The following is a 25,804-nucleotide window of genomic DNA, read 5'->3' as shown; positions in this document are numbered from 1 at the left end:
TATATTGACGGCCGACTGGACCCAATAATGATTGTTAAATTGTAAAATGATGTTGGAAAAGAGCAACTGCTGAGTTTCTTGCCGGCTTCCTCTCGGTAGAATCTCACTTCAGAACCGGTGGTAGAGTCACTACAAACATACTTGACGTTTCAAACGTTTTATTAGCTCCGCGTACAGTGCCGGATTAACCAAGTAGCAAGAGTAGCAATTGCTACGGGCTGCGAAATGGGGAATTATATTTAATACCGCTCATCTCTGACTGACTGACTGACTGACTGACTGACTGACTCACAGACAGACAGACAGACACGTACACGTACACGTACACGTACACGTACACACACGTACACGTACACGCACACGCACACGCACACAGACATCGCACACCCACAAAATTGTAACCTATAGATAGCAAATATGTATTGTATTTTAGAAAAGTTCATACGTATTTAAGATACGTATTGAGTATTGAATTGTATTTTTACCACTTTATACTTAAGAACCCATAGCAGATCAAGGGCTCTTTTAAAAAGTTTGCTATAGGCCCCGCGCTTGCTTAATAAGGCACTGTCCACGTGCTCCTACCAGTACAAAAACTTAGCTGGGCACGTGAAAGCACTTCAAAAAAAAACACGTTGTTCTAAGTTGGAACGATACTTTAAGTACCGAAGGTTTGTTACGCCGTCAAAATCTTTGTGCGCAAAAGTTTTCTTGAAAATTGTTACTTAATCCGGATGATGTGATTGCAAATGTCGACTTTATTCCCTTTAACTAATGTGTATACTTCCGTAACATACCACCGTTATATAAAACAGAAATGAAATCTTATCGAGGGGATTTATTTGCCAAGTACGATTTTTTGTTTTAGCGCAATTCTTGAAAGGAAGCAGTAATTATTGCTAATATGGTACAACGAACCCCAATGTAGGTTTATAATAATTTTAGACCACCTTTATGTTCTCGCTCTTGTTGTCCTAATCATTTGTTGCCTGGCAGAGAACGCTTTTAAGCGATAAGGCCGCCTTTTGTATTCTACTCCAGTTTTTGTGTTTCTCTCTATTCGTCCTTAATTTTCCTAACTGTGTAGTGGTGTACAAATAAAGAGTTTAAATAAATAAATCAATAATGAATAAATGAATTATTTTAATGCCTAAGTTTTATAAATGACTAGCGAACCACCCAAGCTTCGCACGGGTGCATTGTGGAACCCAAAGTTGGACATTTTGGAGTGATTAATAATACGATTCCGTACCACCCATCAAGAAAATATTTTTTGTAAAAATTTAGAGCCAAGTTCCTCATGAAAAATACGGGTAGTTGTCAACTTCACCGACAAAACAATTGAGATCTAATTGCTAGGAAAATATTTAAATTGAATCGCAAAAATTCACTGATTTCTGTGTCTCATCTTTATATACACAACTACCAAGCTGTACGCCTAATTTCAACTTTCTAGGACATCTAGAAATAGGTTAGATTTTTTTTTGTTAAATTTGCCAGTCAATAGAAAAATTCCGATTTTTATTCTTTAATATCTCAATAATCGTTTGAACTGTATTCATGAAATTTTGGATTATAGTTAATATAAGGGGCTTTCAAGTTAATATAAGGATTTAGTGTATTTTAAAGAGGGAAAATGTGCCAATAAATGGTACGTGACAACACACGTTTGCTACAACTATCCTAAAACTATAGATATAAAAATGGTATTTTTTGTTATATATTGCTTTTTAACCCAATTTTTATAATTTTAACAGAAATAGGAAATTTTGTTTATTTTTTAAATTTTTCTGTGACCTTAATCCAACTGAAACCTAGATAAAATCTTGCGATGCCGACTAAGACACCGTGAGGTATCTTTGCATAGTCTAGATTATCATACAATACTGAAATGTATCGAAAATGCTATTTACATCAAAATAACTAATATTTAGATTTTTGATATAAATACGGCAAGAACTTTGGCTGTGAATCAAACATAATTGTAATTATTTCTTAAAAACTATTTGTTAATTAAAAAAATATATCAGCATAACTGTTGAATTAATCAATTTACTTAATAAAATATGTGGCAAAAATCAAAGTAGGTATAGTAATCCTAAATTTAATTAAATATTTATTTCCAATAACTTTCACATATGTTTTATAAATATAACCTAAAATAAACAAACAAATCGAGATTAATTTTATTTTTTAAGTTGACATATTCTAATACTTTGTTTTTAGTTTTCAGTTGACATATTTTAATATTATCTTATATCTTTAAACGAGCAATTCTTATATATAAGAAATGCTATATATAATATATATAAAAAAAAAAAAAAACATAAACCAATGAAAATAAATAAAAATTGACAGTGGTGAGTGGTGACAGTGACTACTAACACTGTCTAGTGAAGTCTAGTGTCATTTGTTTGACAGCCGAAAACTGAGACTTTCGTTGTTTTGAGTTGCACGTGTTTTGTAATTTTGATTTGATAAACCTTTTCATATATATATATAATTGGAATCTCGCAATCGGCTCCATCGATTTTCATGAAATTTAGTATACAGGGGGTTTCGGGGGCGATAAATTGATCAAGCTAGGATTCATTTATATATATATATATATATATATATATATATATATAATATGAATGACAAGATTACAAATATTTATATATATTATATATATATATATATATAATATATATAAATATTTGTAATCTTGTCATTCATTTTTAGAAAATGTCATTTTATTCATGTTTTCCGGTAATAACCGATTTGGTGCAGACAACTTCATCCGCACGGGTCAGCTAGTAATAATAACGAGTTTACCTAGCAGATGGTCTAATCAAATCAGACCGACTTCGCAGGTTAATCAAGGAACACGTCACACAATTGCGGCCCTGTATCCATCCTCATCATTAACATATTGTTTATTGTTTATAAAACATACATACAGACATAAGAGATGACGCCGTGGCATTGCAATAAAATTTGGCAAAATTATTTTTATTTTTTTACATAATCAATATTATTATGTTCAAATTAAATTATTATTATTATAATTGAGTTATAATACACTAGTTGACCTCTGCAACTTCGTCTGCACTAAATCGGTTATTACCGGAAAACACAAATAAAATGTAATTTTCTAAAAATGAATCCTAGCTAGATCGATTTATCTCCAGTATGTATGGGTTTTTTTTATCTTATAAGATAAAAAACTCATACATACTTGCATGTAATGAACATGAATGTTTGTCTATGTGTTTATCTGTATATTATAAGTATTTGTGTATATTATATTCGTTAAAATATTCGTTAGCTATGTTAGTACCCATATCACAAGCCATGCTAACTTTTGCTGTCGTCAAAAAAACAAATACACCCAGTAAAAATATATTTTTGTCGATTGATACAACCGGAAAAAAAAACCGGATATTGAAACAAAAACGATGTAATTTTATACAGCCATAGAGAACGTCAGAAAATAAGCTGTAATAGAAATTATTAAATTATGGCATTCTTATAGTCAAATTATGATAACATGATGATAATTTTATGGGAGAAGGGTCGGCTCTATGGAGCCTTCTGTGGAGTTATTAAGACCCTCCTTATAATGTTGAGAAAGACTTAGCAATTTACGATATTAAATTACCATGGACAATGAAAATCCTACTAATATTACAAGTGCGAAAGTTTGTATGGATGGTTGGATGGATGGATGTTTGTTATCTCTTTCATTTAAAAACTACAGAAACAATTTGACTGAATTTTGGAATGGAAATAGATTATACCCTGGATTAAAACAAAGGCTGTTTTTTATCCCGGGAAAATGCGGGCCATTTATTTATTTATTTATTTGTACACCACTACACAGTTAGGAATATAAAGGACGAATAGAGATTAACACAAAAGCTGGGGTAGAATACAAAAGGCAGCCTTATCGCTTAAAAGCGATCTCTGCCAGGTAACCTTAGGATTAGGACAACAAGAGCGACAGCAAGAGGCCATAGCTGGTAAACAATAATAGCGCCGCAAGTACTCGATCATTTCGACTAAAATAAGCATGGCGGTACTTCCCCGGAAGCTCTGGCATAACGAGCTCTACTACTACACTTGGCAAGTTTTTTGACAACCTCCCTGGCACAGCGGTTAGCACTGTGATTTAAGTCATAAGTCCCGTGTTCTATCCCCGGCAGGGAAATTTGGGAATTTATAATTTCTGCTTTTATTTGGTCTGGTCCGGTGGGAGGCTTCTAACATGGCTAGTTACCGACAACGACGTAACGCTAAACGGTTTAACGTTCCGGTACGATGTCGTATACAAACCGATTAGGTGCTTGGACTCCCCCTTTTTTTTTTTTTGTTATCGGGGGGGAAATATTCAAAGATACCCGACCTCAAAGAAGATCGGGTTATGTGGGATTTTTACCCACTAAAACCCCCTCGGTGGCCATCCTCGGCACATAATTGGGAGGCTCCGGGATCTCCTAAGAACGCACCGGTGCCTCCCTCGTACAGCGCATGTAGAGCTCGTCCCGGGAGAAAATATTCCCCCGACCTCATTTGCCTTGCTTTGGCTACGGCAAGCTGCTATCCTACCCGGGTCGTGTAAATTGGTATTAAAACTTGGACTCCCCCTAGCCCGTTACGATCTAAGACTGCATCACAACTTACCAGCAGGTGAGGTGAGATTGCAGTCACGTGCTAGCTTGTAATGAAAAAAAAAATTAAAACAATTCATCTTTTTTGTTTCAGAAAATTCATCCCACTTCATATCACAGAAGAGGACAGCTATGAGAAGGATGTTCTTTTCTACGTCAACCTCGGCAACCCAGAACTGCTTGGGGGTATGTTTAATTTATACTGTTAATTATCTACACACTACCACAGTTTAGCAAGCATACAGTTGGGCAACGAATAGAAGCTTGCCTTTTGCAGCAGCTGATTGCGTCATTAAACTTGCCAATTGGGAAAAAAGAGCAACTTACTGCACTACCTGGCTTGGTTTTATCGAACATGCTATAAAAAATAATAATGGTAGTGAAATGTCGATGGAATTATTTGTGATCGAAGGAATTTCGCTGAAAAGGAACGATTTGTGTTCTTTGCACTACACTGTTTCACATACACATGCTTTTACCTACAACAGTCATTATGATTTAGCACACTGTGTCTGCGAAATTCCAATTTGCATAACTGTATGATTGTTAAATGGCAACCACTGTACATACAACTTTCAATGTTATTTTTTTACAATAAATTATAGTTGCTTATGACGATATTGTAGATTGGCTTTATAATCTGTAAAATAAATATTTTTTATTTCTCAAGTTACATATATATACAAATTGATTTGGTATTCTAATAATAATAATAATAGTTTTAAAATACAAAACAAAAATATATAAATAAACGAAAGAGTTGCCTCTGAGTTAAAACTGAAAGAAAATGCCTTTTGACATTGGCGTGGCTTAATTGAACTTAATTGTAACTAGTAGGCAACTAACGCTCTTATATTACTAATACACTTTAAATACACTTTAGTGTGTATATAAATTTTGAAAACAAAACAAACTATAAAAAAATCTGAAAAATCTGAAAATGAATCTCTGGATAAGACCAGAACACAGAATTGAACCTTAGACTGGGCACGACTTTGTCTAGATTTCATCACTTTTTAGAGATAAACAAGCAGCTCCATCGAGACTTGGCTAGTTTTTTTACAGAATGTTTTTGGTGGGATACTGATTTCTTAAATCACAATCAAACGATCTTTACAGTAAAGAAAATTCAAATTGATAAATTGTGTCCCAAAATGTAAAAAGTAATTCTATGTCAGAGTTGATTCGTGTTTTTTTTGATAGGCATCAGAGACTAGCTGTAGGTACCCCGCCACATTTCGCTATGGCTAAAAATGTATTTACAAACAGTCTTATTACACCGTGCTGTTATGAATTGCGTCGTTGGTCTAGCGGTGATCATATTCTGCTTCGGATCACGCGGTCCTGGGGTCTGGTCGGGCCAATCTTAGGTTGTTCTTAGTTGTGCAGATTTGAGATCCACCATCGTTGCTCGCTCCCTGTACCGCGAGCAACGATGTGGACTCCTAAAGGCCGATAGCGTGAATGCACTCCAGCGATGAAGTATGGCAAAAATATGCACGAATGCTAAGGAGCATAAGGACATGCATTAGGGTATAGATACCACACAGTACTCCGTAACAGGTTAGCCCGCTACCATCTTATGCATCATCATTTGCTACCAGGTGAGCAGTGGCGTCCATAGAGGGTATGCATAGGGTATGCAGATGATATGAAATGAAAAAACTTAGGTGGTAGGTTTTTATAACTCTTACAATGCCTGTACTTAAGTTTCTTAGAACTCGTACTGGAGATTTTCGTCATTTTATATAATCTGCATACCCTGTGCATACCCTATATGCACACCACTGAAAGTGAGATACCAGTCGCATGTTGCGTAGAAACCGAAAATAAGTTAGACATATAAATATATGTATTTTAAGTCTATATTACACCGAAGTATTTAAAGAAAGTTGACATAATTATGTAATTTTTTTTAGTGGTTTTGCACGACTCATGATGCGAAGCATCAGAGAGTGCTTTACGATCGAAAATTTTTTTTCGCCTCATTTCGGCGGCTATTTTTATTATTATAGCCTTGTTAGTTCACGGAATCAAGATATTTTGCATACTATTGTCGAGATAATTTAATGGAGATTAATTCCATACTTTTAAAAAATCGATTTACTGCAATAGAATTGGAAAAAAAAACCAAAATAGGTCAACAAAATTCCTGTCCGTCATGTGTGAAACCCGAAAACACTCTAACTTGTGAAAAAATCCATTATTTGAGTTAAATTTAATTTTTTTTCTTTTTATTTTGCACGACTCATGTGTTTTTTTTTCGTTATTTATTGACAAATAATTGGATAGCTATTTTATTAATGAGTTGTTTATTAATGAGAGATTTTTTATAAATTTAAAATGCATAGAACAATTTTCGGAACCGACAGGATTTGAATCTGCGACTTTCTGGCAATCGCGGCCTGAGCGCTTTTACCAATTAAGCTACGGCTCAAAATCCTGTCGGTTCTGAAATTTTTTACATGTATTTTAAATTTACAAAAAAACCTTTACAAACCACAAAGACTAGAAAATGGCATAAAATCTTTTATAGCCAAGACAAATGCTCGGGATTCTACCTTTGCCTCCAGTATTTGACCTTTGGAAGAGCAAACATAAAGGCTGGATTGTATTTGTCCCGATGAATTCCGAACGTGGATATAGAAACCAAAGATACACCAAATTGCTTAGAACATAACCAAATCTAGGATGTGCTGTAATCTAGATTTTGAAAATGATTTGACTATATTATAAGTAAAATATTTATCTTGTAATAGAACCATTAGTAAATAACTTTAAACGTACCGACATATTATAAAACTATATTGATGTTATTACAAAGGATTTTATGTACGTATTTTTGTAAACACTTTATTATACACCACAGAAGGTTGTAAATAACATATTACAAACTTATACGTATATATAGGTAGGTACAGAAAGGCGGTATTATCGCTAGAGAGCGATCTCGTCGAGGCAACCTTCAGTTTAGGGAGATTTTTAAAAGTGGACAATGTGCATATTCATAAACATTAAACATACATGATTCTAACTTTGAGAAATGTCTGACTCTCATACAGTAAGCGTTTTTACTATTTACAAGTTTACCCTTGACTGTAATCGCATCTCGTGGTAAGTGATGACACGGTGATTGCAGTAGGGTAGACTAACTTGTTACGGGTATGGCGGTTAAATCAAAACGGTTTCTACTAGGTATTGGATTACTAAATCGCTTGGCGGCACGTCTTTCACGGTAGGTAGGAAACTAGACACGGCCAAAGCCTTCCACCAGACGAGACCAGAGAAAATAAAAGGAAAATTAAATTTCCCACAAAGCTGCTGCCGAGGATAAACGCGGGGCCTCCACGTATAAGACCACAGCGCTCAATATTCAGGGAGGTCTTCAAGGCCTGTGTACATATAATAGTATGTGTATATATAAGTACATCCAGTATTCATATTATACGATGAACCGGTGAAATTTATACCACATAAATAACGCCATCTATTGAAAGTAATTCTAAGGTGCAATTCCCATTAATACGGGTGTTTCTTTGAGTTTCGTCTTAAAAAAAAAAAAGTGAGCTGTAATTTGTATTTATTTAAGTTTTGTTATTATTTTCGATTGTTTTTTGTTACTTATTTTGCTTAGTTTATTATTAAATTAAAATATTAAAATGGCACAGTAGACGGCTACGCATTTCCGTGGTGTCACCTGGTACAAGGTGCCAACTGAAAATCAGCTCTGTATGCTCCCACTGGCGCATGCAGCACAATGCTGACCTGGCACCTTTTTTTCTAGGTTGTGCCACACATAACATACGTGGTGTCGTTAATATTCTAATGTGTGGCGCAATGTAAAAAAGAGTGTGTATACTTATGTACAAGCGTTAGAAGTTGTACTTCTTTAGCGTATGGAAATAAAATAACTAAAATGCAGTTTATTTTAGTGTTAACGATAAATATTAAAATTAATCAAAAAGATATAATTTAAATAAAAAAGGTTTTATTAACGTAATAATATTTATTTATTCACACTGTTTGTACTGTTAAGTAAAGTATAACTTCAAAAATATAAAAAAATAAAAAATATTTTTTTGTTCTTTCTATTTTGTCATTACTAGCAGACACTTCAATCACATTTATTCGAATTGATATGAATGGATAACATAGGACGCGCTGATATAGATAATATGTTGATTTTTAGTATATCCATGGTTCGGTTGTATTCAATTTGTCAGTTTTGCTCTTCGCATTTCGTTGGTAGCGAATTGCAAAGAAATGTTGAAGACGAGGAAAGATGGTAATATTAAATTTGACAAAACACAATTGGTATTCTATACAGTATATTTCTATACAGATATTGGGGCACGCACGTTTATTCACGGTTCTACCGAATAGTGAAAAATAACGAATGGAAAAAATACGATGTGTTTATTTCTCAATATAGGTGTAGTAGAAGGCTGTGTTCCTAGTAGAGGGGCCTCTAGGACTAGAGAAAATTGGCAGTCAGCTACGTTAATTCCTATATTTTTTGGGAGGCGAAATAATTCTGCTGAGCACTCGGCATTCCAGTCCACTTTCTGATGTTACGTAGCCAAGACTTATTTCTGCATGCCTGAGAGTTCTCCATACCATTTCATTCACCAAAATCTTTTTAAAAGGTGTGTGGACGCCACATCTTCAACCCATTACCGGTCCACTACAGGGCACGGGTCTTCTAAGATAATAAGAAGGGGGTTAAGACCATAGTCCACCACGCTGACTTAATCAGTAGTCAGTAATTATGCAGTCTAAGATGGTAACGGGCTAACCTGTTAGGGAGTATGGTAGCATATCACTAATCGGTTTCTACGCGACATCGCACCGGAACACTAAATCGCTTAGCGGCACGTCTTTGCCGGTAGGGTGGTATCTAGCCACGGCCAAAGCCTCCCACCAGACAAAAAAATGTGTGAGCCGTCACGGGACGCTTGGCAGATGTGAAACATCGACATTTTTTTTTTAATATTGCAGATTTGCATAATGAAAAGATAAAGCATATACATTTAATGCACAAATAAAAAAAAAATTACAACCAAATGGATAACCACTCATTTTTGTAAGTCAGTTAATAATCACTGTTTATTACAGAATTAACATTCATTACACGCTTTATATTAGCTTCACTTGTATGTTTGTTTGTAACCGACTTCTTTGGGCGCGATTTTGACCCACTTTAAACGGTCAGATTTCTTTCAAACTTTGTAGACATATCGAGGACCGATGACAATACACTAATCTGAAAAGATTATTCCAATTTTCACTATAAAAAATAAGTTTTTTTACTAATTACTACAGCGCCATCTAGACCCAAATGTAAAAAACCTATGGCGTTCGCGTACCTAACAAATTCCACAGAAAACATTAAGCTACTAGATGGTAGAGGGCGTTAGCTATTACTTTTTAATGGCCTGTTTTAAATAATAATTAGAACTTGCATTTCGAGAGACGGGCACACTGAATAAAAAAAAAAATATTTTATCTCTTTAATGGTGGATGGGTTACCGATTAATTTTGCTATAATAAAAATAATAGATCAAGAAAAACTAAAAAAAATCGCTATTATGAATAAACTAAAAGAAAGAAATTAGTTTAGTTTTTTAAACCAAGCGTGTTTTTTTTAGTTTGTTTGAACTATTTAATTATTTTAATGTTACATACGAAGTACAAAAGTTCAATCATACAGCGTGGCTATGCGTCGCCACATCCTGTGTCGTCACGCCAAAAATCTGGTTTACCCTCCGCCTATAGATGTTTTACATCAAAACTTATTTATGCCGCCAATCAGCATTGCTGTGTTTCGGTCTGAAAAGCTTAGGTGCCGCCGGAATCAATTAAGTCTCAGGTGTATTGATGGATTGATATAAGGCGCACTCTACAGAACGTGTTCCCTGTATACTCTGCGAAGTGTTACTCTGTTTATAGTCGATGATTTCCACTTAACATCATGTCATTTACTCCACTAGCTTCTACCCGCGACTTCGTTTGCGTGTACTTAAGAATTGGGCCTAAAGCTTCGCTCGTTAACCATTTTTAATCCTACCACGGGAACTATGCGAGAGATCGGTATAGAAAGTATTTACTTATGTCCTTTTCATAGCATAGGTGAAATGCATACCAAATTTCAAAGCTGTCTGCCCGCGGCTTAGCTTGTATACAATTTTCAATTTTCACTTTGTAAGTACTTGATGAATCGAGATAAAAGGTAGGCTATGTTCTTTTCCGTGTCAAAGTCTACATGCATGCCAAATTTCATCCAAACCCGTTCAGCCGTTTCTGCGTGATTCAGTAACAAACATCCACACTTTCACATTTATAATATTAATAGGATAGCAGGATATATATATGTATATGTATATATATTAGAAAGTAGGATTAAGTGCTTCGAAGCGGTGATAGCCCAGTGGGTAGGACTTTGACTTCACTTTCGCGGGACGAGTTCGAATCTCAGCACGCACCTCTTACTTTTCTAATTTATGTGCGTTTTCAGCAATTGAAATATGTTTTGGATACTCGCATGCCTGAGAGTTCTCTGTAATATTCTCAAAGACGTGTGGAGTTCACCAACCGCACTGGGCCAGCGCGGTGGTCTACGGCCTTAACCCTTAATTGTAGGGGGAGACCCGTGCTCTGTATTGGGCCTGTTTTGGGTTGATGTATTGAATGTATTATATAGGGGATGAAAATAAGTGACTTTTCGAGGTAAAAAATTGTTGGTTCGAAAACAGTGTTGAATCTTTTATCAGACTGTTCATTGATATACTGGAGTCTTGCTTAGAAGTAGGAAAATGCCAGCAACATGCCATTTATTTCACGCGATCTACTTTATCTGCTCCGGTACCCACTGGTTATCTGGCGGTCTTAGATTTATAACGAAAAGGAATGCAATTTATTGTTTCTTTTCGACCCAAACAGACATCGGAATCGGCAAGTAGGTAGGTTTGGATACCCCTGGCTTTACTCAGTATGTATTTCTTTCTTTGAGCAGTGATACTAGTGATTAGCTTCAGCTTTCCTTACGAAGGACCGAGTTCAATCAAATGATTTTGACGACCTATCGCAGTTGTGAGGTCTTGTATGGGTCTAAGTCAAAGCCAAAGTAAAAAATGTCCTTATTTAAGTAGACACCTACTATAGGTAGCACTTTGATGCGTACATTACATGAGAAGTAAACGTCTGTAAGATGATGTCTGTAACCATATTCGTAAACTTAAAACTAAAGCTACGAGAGTTCAAAACGCATCCTGGTCTAAGAAGAAGCCCACAACAAACTAAGCCGGTAGATTTTTTTTGTGGAGGTTCCGGGTCCTCGGCTGGGCAGTTTGAAAATATAAAATTTCATAGTTTTCTCTGGTTCGTTCGCGTGGGAGGCGATAAAAAAACAAGTGTTTTTTACAAAAAAGTTATCGTATGTATGTTTTTATTACATTTCAAAATATTTAAAGCAAATTTTACCATAAAAAGTAATTAAAGTATTGTTCACTTAATTTGCTATACTCCGCGAAGATTTGCTATTTTCGCGGAGTATAGCAAATAAAGCTTAATTTTGATAATAAGTATATCATGGATTTCCGCAAATTAACGCCTGCTTCTATCCAATATTGTTCACTGTATAAGACGAGTAAAAAAATTGGACTTTAGGGAGTAACATGGGCTACTTTTAATTCTGGGAAATCAAAGTCACGTGGACGATGTCGCTATCAAAGTTAGTAAAAGAGTATCACCATCGGATGCACAGAGCATCCGAGCACCAGATACAGAGCACGGATCTCCTCCCACAATGAGAAGGGGTTAAGGCCGTAGTCCACCACGCAGGCCCAGTGCGGATTGGTGGACTCCACACGCCTTTGAGAACATCATGTAGAACTCTCAGGCATGAAGGTTTCCTCACGATGTTTTCTTTCACCGTTAAAGCAAGTGATATTCTTAATGCTTAAATCGCACATAAAAGTAAGAGGTGCGTGCTGGGATTCGAATTCGACCCCCGAAAATGAAGGCGAGCTCCTACCCAATACACTATGACCGCTTCGTAAAAGAGTATAAATTACTGCAATAAGAACGCGTTAGGAAAGAAAAGGAAAAAAAAGCTTAAACTTATTAGTATAGGTATATTTAATAAACTTTTAATTGTAGAGGCTTAAAGACCTAATTTCTTAAAGGAAATTAAAACATCAAAAGAAAAACTGGCGACGGCAAAACTTTATATTCGGTCTGGCTCAAAGTATTACCCGCAAGAAAATATAAAGACCGAGTTTTCATAAACTAAAGGTGTCAAGCCGAAGTAGAATTTGTTATTCAAACCTTCGTTGAATAATTTAAGAGGTCATCCTGTTCGGGGAAAAAATTACACCGTGCGAATTTTTTTTTTCTACTTTTACGCGACTCTCCTAAATTACTTTAACGATCCTTCGACCATTTCCCACTGTAATATCACGATGGCTGACTCGTAAAATAAATCTGGTGCAAAGCAAATGAGATATTTCTGCTTCACCAACTTGCAAAAAGAGAAAATCTTATGGATTCGAAGTGATCTTTTTTTTTTTTTCAAATGTGAACTGACTTAGTTTATTTATTTTTTATTTGAAACCTTCTTTCTTATTTTCCTACTCAGCCTTTAATTGCCTCACTGTTGACACAAGTTTATTGTCTCACTAGCTGACCCGCGCAACATCGTCGTTATGTAATCAATATAGATATAGATGAGGAATAGGGTAAAGAGCCTAAAACACGTCACGGTTGGTGGTCCCGAGTGCGATTTGGAAATTCATTATTTCTATATTTTTGTGATGCCTTTGGCCGTCGCTGATCGTCGGTCGGCCGTCGGTGATTTTGTATTCGGATTACCAATACAGATTAATTTATTTTTAATATATAGCGTTCGAATTCTATTTTAGTTGGCACCTCTTTAGGTGAAAGTCCAGTTTGAAATACTTATCGATTTTCATAATTCGACTTAGGTAAATAAAACAGAAATAATGTGATAACTGACTTGACGCCATTTTAATTAATGTTACCAACTCACGCCACGCGTTAGTGCGCACTACGCCAAGGAAAAATTCACATACCACACCATTTAGTAGTATTAGAGGATCTATTGAAGAACTTATTCGCGTAAATGCTACCGCAATGCTCATTTCTGCCGACAAGCAGCATTAGCGCGTTCCGGTCTGTTGAGCGTGGTTACTGATATAATAACAAACACATGAAATACACACTAATAGTAAGACACACACATTATATTTGGTACATACCTACCTAATGTATGTAAAAAATAAGTTTTACTACTGGAGTTTACTAAAATTTTTCATTTTAAATGAAGCTTAATACCTATATCTTAGGTTGATGGACACAGGGCGGCACTTTTAAGGACGTGTTTATTGGCATGACCTGAAAAGTGTTTCTTATATTCTGGTTTTAGGAGCCCATACCCAACTGATGAAAAATAGGTTTCCATTTTGTATCAGTTGGGCTATTAGATGGGTTTTTACGACCTCCCTGGTGCAATGGTGAGCGCTGTGAGTTTAAATGGTCCTGGGTTCGATTCCCACCAGGGGCAATTTAGGAATTTATAATTTCTGAATTTTCTCTGGTCTGGTCTGGAGACTTGGGCCGTGACTAGTTACCACCCTACCGAAAAAGACGTGGCCCTAAGCGATTTAGTGTTCCGGTGCGATTTCGCGTAGAAACCGATTAGGGGTATGACTACCACACTCCCTAACGGGTTCGCCCGCTACCATCTTAGACTGCATTATCAATTACCACCAGTTGAGATTTCAGTCAAGCAGTGGCGTGCATAGAAGGTATGCAAAGGGTATGCAAAGAATATGAAATAAACAAAATCTCCAGTACGAGTTATAAACACTTTTTTTATAACTTTTTTTTTTCCTTGATTTTCTTCATTTTATATTATCTGCATATCCTGTGCATACCCTCTATGCACGCCACTGCAATCAAAGGCTACCTTGTAGTGGAAAAAAAAAGAAGTCCGTTGACTATTGCAAAAAAAACAACATTACCAGCGTTGATATAATAGGTATTATCAGGTAGAACTAGGCCACGACACAGTACTTATTACATTCGCTCATTACACCCATCGAGGTTATGGGTTTTATTACGCCATTCTGTGGTATAAGGGTAATTTGATTGTCGCATTTCGACGAAGCGGCGCCCGTCTCGTTTGTTCTGCTTGCCTGGTCCTTTAATGTTACGAATTACATAAAACATCAACGCTTTTGTCAGAAAAACGTTGGTGCGATTAATATCCAGATTTAAGTTACACCACAGGTACTGAAAAAGTAGTAGCCATTAAAAAAACCGTAGCCATACAACCGTGTTTATTAATGCAGTACTAATAATATTCTAATAAATATACTACGACAAAACACACATTGCCAACTAGCCCCAAAGTAAGCGTAGCTTGTGTTATGGGTACTAAGATGACTGATGAATGAATGAATACACTTTTATTGTACACCAAAGAAAAAAAAAGTAGTTACAAAGATATAAATACATATCAAGAGAGTACAATTTAAGACTGATGAATATTTTTATGATTAATATACATAAATACTTATAATATACATATAAACACCCAAAAACTGAAAAACGTTCATGTTCATTAATGTATCAGTATCATCATCATCATGAACTCATTGAATGAATGAATGAATGAATACACTTTTATTGTACACCACATAAACATAACAAATTATAAGTAAAAATTTAACAAAAAGTATACATATATTCATTAATGGTCTGCTACCGGGCATGGGCTCAGTATATAAAGTTTGTTCAATCTCATAGTGTCGGCACACCGGAAAGAAAATCCGGCATTATATATTTTGCCTTTTTTTTTAATTTTGCTATTCTTGTTTTATTCTCTTTTATTGAAGTTACACTTCTTTTGGCTTGTTACGGAAAAATTATGAGAGTACATTTTTACGCGCGTGTTAGGAAATTAAAACCTGACTACCATCATCCGCCTATTTTAGCACGCGTACACCGTCACAAAAAACCGACACCCTGAAGTTAGCTATAGTCAACAATTGTGTTTGACAATAAAAGGTTTGACAGTGTATCCTTTTAATTGACAAAGTCTGCGGGCTCATTCCGGTGATTTAATTGATTCAATTGTACAAACAAAAATCTCAAATTTTAATGATGAAACTTGGTTTCCCGATAATGAGATAACTAGATAATGTGTTATAATAAATCTTTCCTTTTTCTATTGTTACAGTAGTATTTTTTTCTACAAACGCAGAATAAGGAGAAAGATAAAATTTTAGAGAAGATCTTGTTACGCCAAAGAAGTATAACTTCTAACGCGTCTACATAAGTACAGACACGTTTTTTTTTCTATTTTATTTTATTAACACAATAAGATATAAACACACTAATTTTAATGAAAATTAAATTAAGTAGGTACATAAACTAACTCAAACATATTAAGTTTAGGTCCATTTTCAATATTGATTTTATACTATCTCTACTATTTTTAAAGTTACTGTGCTAAGTTCAAGCAAATTGATTAGAACATTGACTATAATAATTTGTTTTACACTGCCCCTAAGGACGAAATAAAATTGTCTGTCAGAGCAGCAGCATTTCAATATAAAATGCCAAATTCTCCTGCGGATGTACCGCATGTGACCATTGACAGCGCAGTGCCGTCTTTGACAAAATGCGGCACGGGCCAAGACGGCACGGCATAAAGGCGGCCGTTTCTAAACGAATGGATTTTACTGCTTATTGTATGTTTACTAAGGCATGGGCCTATTTTTGGAATGTGAAGATTTTAGTTACACTGTTAGCTCTGAGAATTTCAAATAGTAACGTTTCTCCAAGTCAAGAATCGAACTCAGAACCGCGCGATCTGTACTCCAACATGATTACCGCTAGACCCATAATTTAGTTATAAAGTCAAAGTCAAAGTCAAAGTCAAAAATATCTTTATTCAAGTAGGCCCACAGGTGGCACTTTTTATGCGTACATAAGAATTACACGGTAGTGAGATGATGGCGATAACCACATTCGTAAACTTAAAACTAAAGCTACGAGGGTTCCAAACGCGTCCCGGTCTAAGAAGAAGCCCACAACAAACTTAGCCGGGTGTTTTTTATTTATTTTTTGTTATCACCATCTCACAATGTCATTTTAAATTATTAGAAGAGCAACCTGGTTAGAGCAATAATTTACACCCAAGCTTTTTTATCGTTTACGTAGTCCTTTATACTATAATAGGACTTTTCTATAAGCTTACGTTTATAATACAAACTTTGAACTTTTTAAGAGACATCTTCAAGATGTCAATTGGTAGTTTATTGTAGAATTGTATGCAATTTCCTTTAAACGAATTATGAATTTTATGTAACCTAGTATATTATCATATAGCTATTGCTGAATCTTATATTAATACCCGTTGCCGTGGGAAATTAGGGATAGATAGTACTAAATATTCTTAAAGAAAAACGCTGAACCAGGACTTCGTTATTCATAGTTGAACATACTAACCAATAGACCATCGAGGCAGCTGGATACACTATAATCCCAATCTATAAAACGAGGTTTACTGGCATGTGGAGTAATGACCACTAGCCTCATAAAAGACCTAGTTTCCACTCTCTTTTATCAGGAAGTAAAGAATAATCGCCTCACTATTCCAACGCCACCGAGTAAATTGAGTTTCGTATATAATTCAGGGAATAGGTACTTTACCGCCGGATTTTCTCTACCATTTATTACATTGTTTCACTACCTCTGACATAAAAATAAAGTCCTTACAAAACCCATACCCTATTAAAATACCTCTAATGTCTAGTGGTTTGCCTTTTTGGATACGGATTCTCATTCAAAGTTCTCATCTATGTTAACCGGGCGTCATGGGAGTGGAAAAGTTTTACACTGTCGTAGTGGGTCTCAAAGAGTTAGTATTTTTTTTTTTTATTTTTACTACAAGTTAGCCTTTGACTGCAATCTCACCTAGTGATATTGATTGTCCCAACCAAAACACCTTGGTTGGTTTAATCTCTGAACCTCTCTCTTTTATAAAGAGAGAAAGCCATTGCCGTACGCACTGGGAGTAAGGTCGTGGATGAAACAGATTCAGTAAATCTCATAATTTATATCATCATCATAATTTCAACCCAGTACCGGCCAACTACAGGTCTCCTCCCACAATGAGAAAGGGCGAAGGCCGTAGTCCACTACGCTGGCCCAGTGCGGAGTGGTCGACTAATATGTATACTGTGAAGATTTTATGAAGTTCTCAATCTCCGTTTATAGAGAACTAGCGTACCCAGCCCGCTTCGCCGGGCTAGATTTTGCTTTATTTTATTTTGACAATAAACTTACATCATTAATTTTTTAATTTAAGTCTCATAATATATTAAATCATTTATTTCTCTCCGTATTCATTCTCTTCTTTTTTCTTCTCGAGCGGGTGAAGATCATTATCTACACCCATGTACATCCAACAATAGAATATCATCATAGTAAATAAAAGCTGTATTTGACAGTTTGACAGTTCAATAATAGGAGTGCTCCGATCGTCACCAAACTTTACAGGATTACTCGCCAGGTCAATCCGGAGATTCCCTGAAAGTTTCATAGAAATCGGTCCAGCCGTTTCGGAGCCTATACGGAACATACCCACACACTTTCTCTTTTATATATATAGATAGATTGGACGGAACTCAGAATAATTATGATTATTTTAAAAATATCTTTTCATATTTGGCGATAACTGCACATTGGCGTCAAACCGTACAGCAAATTAGTGTGTACTAAAGTTACATTATGAATTGTTTTTTAATTGATACACCGGAGTAGGAAGTCAGACACCAACATTCTTTGCGAAACCTATTTATTTTACCTATTAAATCATAAGAATATAACATTAATATAGCAAGAATGTTGGCAACATTCTACGATAAAACATGAGCTCGCATGTACCATGAGTCAGCTTATATGCCAAAAGAGGTAATTAACAATGCAATATCACGTGAAGAGAATTAGCATTAAAACTCCATGACTCTATGGTCTCCATGTAAAAGGGGACATAGATCAAACCTAATAAAACAACATAAGTTAAAATCATCACAACTAAAACAAAAAATGAATAAAACATGAGGCAACTAAAAATAATAATAAATAATTATTTTACCAGTAAAACAAAGTAACGAAAAACCAATTTGCTTTGTAAACAAATTTAATGCACATTAACTACACACTGTACATATCTAATTATATTTCTATTCAAGGTTTTTTTATTACTATACATTTATTAGTTTATACACGTGCCTTTATATCTTGAAGTGACGTATTCATAAGAATAAGTTTACGTGTCTCATAATGAAGATGGCTTCAGATCCAAAATCTAAACGACACAATTATTCTTGTGTTTCTTATGTAAGTCTTTCCAGATGTTCTTAAAATATCCGAGACATTTATTATTTATAACGGTTGTGTAATTAATTCTGAAACTTTTGTATAACTTCTGGATACGTCGCTTAACCCTTTATGAATGTTAATCTTCGATCAATAATGCATTAGACATGCAGTCTAGTAGAAAATGTGTCTGATTTATTTATTGTTTCACACCAGGGGGGTGCCGACGGGTTATTACAAATAAACCTTCACTGTCCGTCTGTCCATTTATCTTTTAGCGGGATGTATCTTATGAACCGAAACAGAGTTGAACCACAAAGTGTTATGTACACACTTTGTGGTTCAACTCTGTTTCGGTTTCTGTGTCTGTTTTCGGCGAAGAATACAGATAAAATAAAATTGTTAATTAAAGAAGGTTTCTATACAAGAAAAGTGTTTTTTGATTTTTTTATTTGCTACAACGTAAATATGGTTAAGGTTAAAACCAGGAGGAGATCGTTTCAAGCGATAAGTTCGCCTTGGCGCATATATATTTATTTACCTTTTTTTTTTTTTTGTTGAATTAGTTTTTTTCTTTATGTGCAATAAAGACTCTATCTATCTAATGTTTTTAATCTGGAATTCCGCAAAGTAATGCCTGCTTCTATCCAAAAATAGACTCCAAATTTCTAGATGATGAATAAATTTTTAACGGACACTTCTTGACTGATCTAACGTATTATTGATCGAAGATGTTATTACGCCTTTTGTAAATATGTGAATGCTTCCAACACACGCACAAATTATTTATATATAAGTATTGAATGCATGTATTTATGAATTATCTAATATAATATCTTTTTCTTCACTCTATCGCACGCTTGACGGATGGACTGTCTGTCTGTGTCAAGTAAGGATTGGTTTGATATTTTCTAATAGTTTGTGTATTGCTAGATGATTTGCTAGATTGCGTTTTTCTAGAAAGAGATGTAGTTGAGTTAGTGTGTTCATATTTTTAGGTACGCTATAATAAACTATATATTTTTTTTAAATAAAATGTATGCCACATAAAAAGAGCTCCGCAATTCCACGAACGTGTACGAATTGTACAATTATATGTACGAGTAAGTATATCTATGTCATTACATCTGAAAGCATTACAAACATTTTTAAGCCAACTGTCATATAGAAGTTTGTTAATGAAAGTAATTATAATACAATATTTAATTTACTCCAATAACATGCCGAATCCTAATTTGATACATTATGTAAGTAATTTATTAGAAATTAAATCTTTTTTTTTTAAGAATTAGGTAATTGATCCAAATTATTTATCTTTTGTTTGTTCAGTTTTTGTATAGCATATTCTAACGATAAAAAATCATATTAAAGAATTCACAAGATTGCAATAATTGATTACTATTTTAATCCTGTAGATGTATAAAATTGTTTTTACTTCGTAAGTGAATATTGAAACTTGCCTCTATTAAACTTTGAAAATGAAAGTAGAAATACCAAAATATTGAAATGACTTTCCCAAACTGAAATCTAAGCGTTGTTAGATTCATGTTAAGTCGTTGGAAGCATGGGTTCCTGGGGAAGTTGTCGAATAGACCATGTAACTTTGAATCGGTGTTAAGTTTACGATACAAGATTTTCGTTCAGTTTTTTTGACCTAACGAATGATTTTCATTAAAAACTATATCATGATGTAAACTTATAAAAAGAAATTGTAATTTTGCGCTAAATTTATGTTGAATAAAAAAAACTAAATTTATATTGTTTTCACAACCTTTTTTATTGTTTATAAAACCAACTGACACGCCCAATTCGAGCTGAAAATTGTGTACCTACATGGTAATGAAATGATGGCGGAAAATTTAAAACGAAAGCTATTAGGTGTTCTTTTTTGTTATCATCATCTCACAATGTCATTTAAAATAATTAGAAAATCAGGCCAGGCTAGAGCAACAATTTTAAGGGGAGGGAGCGTGATACAGGTGCAGTTCAAATTATCTGATTTACGGAACCTACTTCTTCCTTACGGCGCACTGTTAAACTTCATTGTCGAATGCCGACGAATGTGCACTACATAAGAGCTGCTATAAATCCGATTCCTAATAATAATTATTTTGCCTGTTTTGTTATCAAAGTAAGTAAGTATATATTTATTTTTACCATGTATAATCCGCTAATATTGCTTTTAGATATACTCTAAACGCATATTATGTTACGAGAATTACAGGTATTTTAGATTAAATAAGTTATTTTTAAGTTATAATTTATAAGTCTTATAACTAGCGAACGAGAAAAACATAGAAGTCGCCCTTTCTAACAAAAAGTCGTTCTAAATGGGTACCAATCAGTCTTCAAGCGCACGCGCCATAAATTGTAACGCTAGATACATGACTGGTTCTGCTGTATGTTATGCAGCACAGGACCAGCCGTGATTGGCCGGAAGTTATTCTGTCTGCGACTAGCGAGCTAAACGCATGCGGGGCACACTTCATAAGCCATTCCCACCGAGGCTATGTTTTCGTTGAGCTATTTTTGGCATGCTTCTATGTTTTTTAACTGTGAACTCACGTGTAATATGAAGTGAAATGTGTATCTTACAGATAACCATAATTACTTGTTATTTTTTACTTTTTTATTCCACTACAAGTTAGCCCTTGACAGCAACCTCATCTGGCGGTAGTGATGATGCTGTTTAAGAAGCGGGCTAACCTGTAACACATATAGATTTGTGAACCGGTAATCTTTACTAGCAGGTTCATATTTGAATTTTATTCGTAATGAGTTCAATGACTATAATTTATATATATATGCATACCAAAAGTATCCGCAGCTACGGTCTAAGTCGGTCTAGTAGTTTAAGAGCCTATTCGTTACAAACAAACAAAAAAAACATTCCTCTTTATTATATTAAGAACAGAAAAAAAACTTCTCTGTTACTCGATCCCATAAGACCTGTTATTTTTTTTAAATTTACACTAGGTAGTTAAAAAGTGAAGTAGAAGACAGAATTAATATTATATAATTAATACCCAATTAACATAGTGGGGAGTTTCGAAATTATCAAAGCATATATCAATCTAAACAATACCCTACTTCAAGACAAAAGCAATTTACCATGTGGCCGTAGTCCATAAATTTGGAATCACGCCGAACCTTGACGCTGCATCCTAATGCCATAATGAAGGCCTGTCCCTTAATCAAAGTGTGTGTGTGATTTACGACCCTACGCAACATGGAAACTATTAGGGTCCATTCTAATTATTATGCCGTTTAATAAATAAATAAAACATTTGTTCATACATCTTTACTATAAAACAAATAGAAGACTGACAAACAAAGTGTAGTTAAAAACAGAAAGAAGGATATCCATTCCTACGGGGGTAAAACAGATGATGAAAGTTTGTACAGAGATTCGCTTATTTTGGGGCTTAGAAGCCACAGAATTTAGAACATACAGAAACCGTGTACACGTTTTATATTGAAGCATCAAAAACCACTGCACTTTAGCAGGGTTTCTCGAACACACGGCTAGTTACTTCGCTCCATTTAGCAGTTGACAGTAATAATTTTACCTGTAATTTTCTAAAAGTTTACCATGAAATTAGGAAAATGGAAGAGTTTGTGAGGTAGCCACATTACATGGGTGAGAAGTGAGGGGGTTTTCACTGTTTTTGGACACAATCATGGCTGATTGAGGGTTCTAAATGTTCTTTATTTTGTGTTAAAAGCGGCTAGTAAAAATAATTCAATTTATAAAGTAGATTCAGATGGTAAAAATCTAAATGTTAGTAAACAGCATACATCCAGAGATTCATTCACTTCATATCCAACCTCCCATTAAAATACCAAATGTTTCATAGACTCTACATTTTCAGTTTCACTCTTGCAAGGTAGGACACCTTCACTATCAAAACTACGCAACTATCAAATTACATTATTTTTTATTTTTATACAATGTGAAGTATTTATAGTTTTTCCTAAATAATCAGTGTACCCTTTGACAGAGGCCTCTTCCAATCCTTTCCAATCTTCTCTATTTATTGCTCGTCTAATCCAAGATCTTTCTGCCTTTTTTAAATTGCCTTCCCTTCCTCCTCTATCTCTCTTTGCTCTATTTTACCTCACCCGTAATAGTGTTGCCAGTACATCGCCACTTAAGGAGTTTAGTTTTCCATGTTACCTCTTGTGTTCTGATGGCATTCCTGATATCCAGAGGGGGGAAACAGACTAATAAATAATTATTAGTTTTTAACCGGACTAAAAGTATGCTTCATCTATCACAATAGACTACTTTTTAGTCCGGGTGAAAATCTTTTCGAACTTTCACGGTAAATTCAGAATTCCACGCGGTTAAAGTCCCTCACACAAGCTAATGGCAATGTAAATTATAATTGCCACAATAAATAATAATGACGTTAAACGAGCAGCGGTTAGCATCTATCATATCAATTTTAATTACCCCCAGCAATAAACGTCATCGGTCAGAGCGTTAAGTTAATGCGCTCCTGTTAACGCGTTATTTAATGTGATGAATACTTAGCCCAACTATGGCGGTTACATTGTTTTGTTGATTCGGCCCGATCTTAATCGCGAACTAGGACGTAATCTACCATTTTGGAAGTATGTTTGTAATAAAATTAAAAATATCTAAACAAATACAATTATGCGGCTTGATCGGAGAGAAATTAATAGATGGCGCTGCACTTCACTTGTTTAGAAAATAGTTAAAGTGTGAAAGAGTATATTACAAGAGCGAAGTGTGTTCAAATTTGTTTTCCTTTAAAATTTAAGGAATTATTTGTCTCACATGCTGGTTTAACCTCATCAATCTCGAGATGTAAACACAAAAGTTTTGAGTGGTTCCTACCAGTTGGCTCTCCATCAGAATTTGGCCCCAAACATGTACCAAAGAAAAACCAGAAAAAGGACTGGTGTTGTTGGTGTCATAAAACTTTTCGCAAGATCTTTTTGATGACCTCCCTGATGCAACGGTGAGCGCTGTGAATTTAAGCAAAAGGTCTCGGATTCGATTCCCGGCTGGGGCTATGTGGGAATTTATAATTTCTGATTTTTCTCTGGTCTGGTCTAGTAGGAGGCTTTTGTACCACCCTAACGACAAGGCGCTGCTAAACGATTAAGTGTTCCAATGTGATGTCGCGGAGAAACCTATTAGGGGTATGACTACCTTACTCCCTAATAGGTTATCCCGCTACTATCTTAGACTGCATCATGACTTACCACCAGGTGAGAATGCAGTCGAGGGCTAAATTGTAGTTGAATAACAAAAAAAGATTCTTTCAATAACGTTTTCTTGCTACATATAGCATCACATTACGAAAGATGTGATTAATAAGTACAACATAAAAGTTAAAATGATTACCTAGAGTTTTTTTTTAGAACAGTTTGAACATTAAGTGCGTGACCAGCCTACCCTAACGTCGATAGACCGTCACAGCAAATTTCCACAATATTGAAATAAACCTTCGTGCCCAATCTAATTAGGTTTCTTATTATTTCATGGCTGAATTAAAACTTTCTACCTACGTTTTCGTGTGGCAAAATTTAAAGAAAATTATTACTAGGTTACTGTTATGGTAGAAAAAGTCGTAATAGAATAATTGCTTTAATAGCCAAAGTGCCGGCCGTAGCGACCTTTACAGCTTTAGGGTGGATTCACACTACACCATGAGGGCTGGCTTTCTTTAAAAAAAATGCTCTAGGATTGGAAAATAACTTTTATTAGATAAAACAATGCTTGTTACATTACAAGTAAGAGCCCGATTGCAATCTGACCAAGTAGTAAGTGATGCATTTGCAGATTTTCAGTGGCGTGCATAGAGGGTATGCACAGGGCAGATGATATAAAATGAAGAAAATCTTCAGTACGAGTTATAAAAAAACTTAAGGATAGGCATTGTAACTGTTATAAAAAGGCTACCCTTAAGTATTTACAGCTCGTACTGAATCTTTTCTTCATTTTATATCATATGCACACCCTCACTGCCGGTTGGGGGTATTATATTAAACCCACAGAATTGAGAACATACCAAACCCTCAATAGATACTGACAGAATACTAGGGTACAATAGTGTCCGGAACATTAAGCTAATTCAGAGCCTTTCGGTATTCATATTTAGGAGAGTGTGCTCAAGAACTATTTGATCTAGTTCCCCCCTTGCATTTTTACCATCGAACCGCCAGCACCGTAAGGATCTGCATCCCTACGTGGTCGATATAACGCGGACGCGTACCGCATCTTCGTTTCTGATCCGCACCGCTAGGATCTGGAATGCCCTTCCAGCTTCCATTTTCCCCAGTGCCTACAATATGAGTTTCTTCAAATCAAGAGTGAAAAGGCTTCTGCTAGGCAAGCGCGCTCCACCTTGGGCTGCAACATCGCTTACCATCAGGTGTGATTGCAGTCAAGGTTCTATTGGCACGACACATCATAGACCAACTGTTAATAATTACGCATACAATATTAAGTAACTCTGCATGTAAGTCTGTTGTTGTTCTGGTAAATAAAGATTGTTGTCATTGTTGTTCTGGAAGTGCATTGTGTCCAAAACCGTAAAAACGCCCGAGCACGTCTCACTTCACACGCGCGGAATATAATTTTTAGCTATATGGTAAACGTTTAGCATATTAGAGGTAAAATAATAACTGTCACATGCTGAATGGTATGAAGTGCTCGAGAAACACTACAAATTAGAGTGGTTTTTGATGCTTTCATATTAGGCGTGTAC

General features: G+C 35.2%; 1 protein-coding gene across 2 annotated transcripts in view; it reads left to right on the top strand.

Moving 5' to 3' along the window:
- LOC120632245 (sodium/calcium exchanger 3) overlaps positions 1 to 25,804 on the top strand; it is a 148,726-nt gene that overhangs the window by 115,606 nt on the left and 7,316 nt on the right. For both annotated transcript variants that reach the window (XM_039902058.1, XM_039902057.1), the window contains exon 2: positions 4,747 to 4,838. In XM_039902058.1, the coding sequence (XP_039757992.1) occupies positions 4,747 to 4,838 (92 nt within the window). The remainder of the gene's footprint in view (positions 1 to 4,746; positions 4,839 to 25,804) is intronic.

The sequence above is a fragment of the Pararge aegeria genome, chromosome 19, assembly GCF_905163445.1.
Source record: "Pararge aegeria chromosome 19, ilParAegt1.1, whole genome shotgun sequence".
Classification (NCBI taxonomy): domain Eukaryota; kingdom Metazoa; phylum Arthropoda; class Insecta; order Lepidoptera; family Nymphalidae; genus Pararge; species Pararge aegeria.
Note: the sequence above shows the minus strand (reverse complement) of the source record. Positions and strands in the feature narration are given on the sequence as shown.